The sequence below is a fragment of the Olea europaea genome, unplaced genomic scaffold (assembly GCF_002742605.1).
Source record: "Olea europaea var. sylvestris unplaced genomic scaffold, O_europaea_v1 scaffold1119, whole genome shotgun sequence".
Taxonomy (NCBI): Eukaryota; Viridiplantae; Streptophyta; class Magnoliopsida; order Lamiales; family Oleaceae; genus Olea; species Olea europaea.
This window is the reverse complement of record NW_019228562.1, coordinates 270,190-272,906: the sequence shown is the minus strand read 5'-3', so window position 1 is coordinate 272,906 and position 2,717 is coordinate 270,190. Positions and strand designations below refer to the sequence as shown.

The window sequence follows — 2,717 nt, the reverse complement described above, 5'->3', positions numbered from 1 at the left end:
GCCCACGCCACCATTGCTTTGCTCTTTACCCACTCACTGAAACTCACAGTATAAAAATGGTGCCTTCAACCAAACAAATCCACCAACAATCTCATTCTTCTCTACTTTCTCTCACTAACAAAATGCACTACATTCTCTTCCCTCTATTCCTAATTTTCACGGTAAGAATTTGTTCTCGATATTGAATCTTTTGTTTTCATCTTTGTTAGCTGTATATTGCGATAATGTGTGGTTTAATTTAAATGAGTGAATGCATTGTGACTGCAGGTGAGAGTGGAAGCCGGCGGCGAGAGTTCCGGAGCTGGTGAAAACCCATTTACGCCGAAGGGTTATGTGATACGTTACTGGAAGAAACAGATCTCTAATGACTTGCCGAAGCCATTGTTTTTACTAAATAAAGCTTCACCATTGGACTCTGTGCAATTTGCGGCTTTTTCTAAACTCGCTGATCGGAACTCACTTTCAACTCACCTCCCCGAGTTCTGCGCCAAGGCTAATCTCCTCTGCTTTCCCGATTTAACGCCGAGCCTTGAGAAGCACGACGGGGATGTGAACTTTGCTGCCTACAACGACAGGAACTTCACAAACTACGGCACTGGCCGCCTTGGCGGGGTTGACTCATTTAAGAGCTACGCCGACGGGGAAAATATTCCTGTGAATACTTTCCGGCGGTATAGCCGTGACTCCGCCGGACATAACGACAAGTTCAATAGTTATGCAAGCAATGGTAATGTGCCCGACCAAAGCTTCAATACGTACGGTACCACCGCGACTGGCGGCGTTGGCGACTTCAGAAACTACAACAACGAAGTCAATGTTCCTAATCTTCGCTTCACTTCTTATACCGACAACGGCAATGGCCGGGAACAAGCTTTCACTTCTTATTCCGAAGACGGAAATTCTGGCGATCAAAAATTCACCAACTATGGCAAAAACGCCAATGGCGCTCCCAATGCCTTCACCAGCTACGGCAAAGAGTCGAACGTGATTGGCTCAACCTTCACGAATTATGGTGAAAGCGGAAATGGTGCATAACAACGAAGTCAATGTTCCTAATCTTCGCTTCACTTCTTATACCGACAACGGCAATGGCCGGGAACAAGCTTTCACTTCTTATTCCGAAGACGGAAATTCTGGCGATCAAAAATTCACCAACTATGGCAAAAACGCCAATGGCGCCCCCAATGCCTTCACCAGCTACGGCAAAGAGTCGAACGTGATTGGCTCAACCTTCACGAATTATGGTGAAAGCGGAAATGGTGCAAATGACAGTTTCACTTCATACGGAACGGACACAAATGTCCCGGAGAACACGTTCAAGAATTACGGCACTGACAACAATGTTCCAGTGGAGACTTTCAAGAGTTACAGAGACCGATCCAACGCTGGAGATGACAATTTTCAAACCTACGGCAAGGGTTCCAATGCTGCAACTGTGGATTTTGAGAATTATGGGCAATCATTCAATGAAGGCACCGATAAATTCAGTACTTATGGCAAAGATGCTTCTGGAGAGACAGTTGGGTTCAAAATATATGGAGTCAATAATACTTTCAAGGAGTATACCAAAAAGGGTGTGACATTTGCTCGCTATAACGAGAGTACATCCGCCACTTTGGCAGCTGAGAGTGGCAAAAAGGTAAATAAGTGGGTTGAGCCTGGCAAATTCTTTAGAGAAGAGATGTTGAGAGGTGGGAATGTGATGCCTATGCCCGACATACGGGATAAAATGCCTAAAAGGTCATTTTTGCCCCGGATAATCTTGTCAAAATTGCCCTTTTCGACCTCCAAGCTTGGGGAATTGAAGAAAATTTTCCATGCAGGTGATGATGATTCTAGCATGGCCAAAATGTTGGCTGATTCACTAAGCGAGTGTGAACGAGCCCCGAGTCCCGGTGAGACGAAGCGGTGTGTGGCCTCGATTGAGGACATGATCGACTTTGCAACCTCCGTGCTAGGGCGAAATGTGGTAGTCCGAACGACCGAAAGCACTCGAGGGTATAATAGTAACATCATTATCGGGAAAGTCAAAGGGCTAAACGGTGGAAAAGTCACAAAATCAGTGTCTTGCCATCAGAGTCTATTCCCATACTTGCTATATTACTGCCATTCAGTTCCCAAAGTCCGGGTCTACGAAGCGGATATTTTGGATCCGAATTCAAAGTCCAAGATTAACCATGGTGTTGCCATCTGTCATTTGGATACCTCTTCTTGGAGCCCCGATCATGGAGCCTTCATTGCATTGGGTTCGGTTCCGGGGAAGATTGAAGTTTGCCACTGGATCTTTGAGAATGATATGACTTGGACAATTGGTGATTGAATTCGGAGCCCCGTCTTGTAATTCGGATTTGAACCAGTTGTGTTACATAAAGATGAACCACTGGTTTAAATATTATAATTAAACTCATTTTTATTATAATTACCCTCCTAAGTTCAAATTTAAATAGTAATTTGTTTATGTTACATGTTTATGTCAAGTTTTACTAAGAATTAAATTACAAATAGACGAGTCCATCACCTCTTGCCCTTGAGTCCAAGGGCGGATCTAGAAAAAAAAATTAGTACAGACAAAATTTACTATAAAATTTGAAGTATGAAAAAATTTTCTTTATAGCAAAAAGACTCGTACAACTAATTTTATGGCAAACCACACTTTCCACTTCAATAATTAAATATTTCACAAAGTGGAAAATACTCCACTCCATTTTTCTCTCACA

The 2,717-nt window shown here is 43.2% G+C and overlaps 1 protein-coding gene across 1 annotated transcript; it reads left to right on the top strand.

Moving 5' to 3' along the window:
* Positions 1–6: 6 nt before the first annotated feature.
* On the top strand, positions 7–2,446 carry LOC111373356 (polygalacturonase-1 non-catalytic subunit beta-like). The gene is made up of 3 exons (XM_022995877.1): positions 7–161; positions 268–977; positions 1,198–2,446. Exons 1-3 carry the CDS (start codon positions 57–59, stop codon positions 2,318–2,320), a joined length of 1,938 nt encoding a protein of 645 aa, XP_022851645.1. The 5' UTR covers positions 7–56; the 3' UTR covers positions 2,321–2,446.
* Positions 2,447–2,717: the final 271 nt, after the last annotated feature.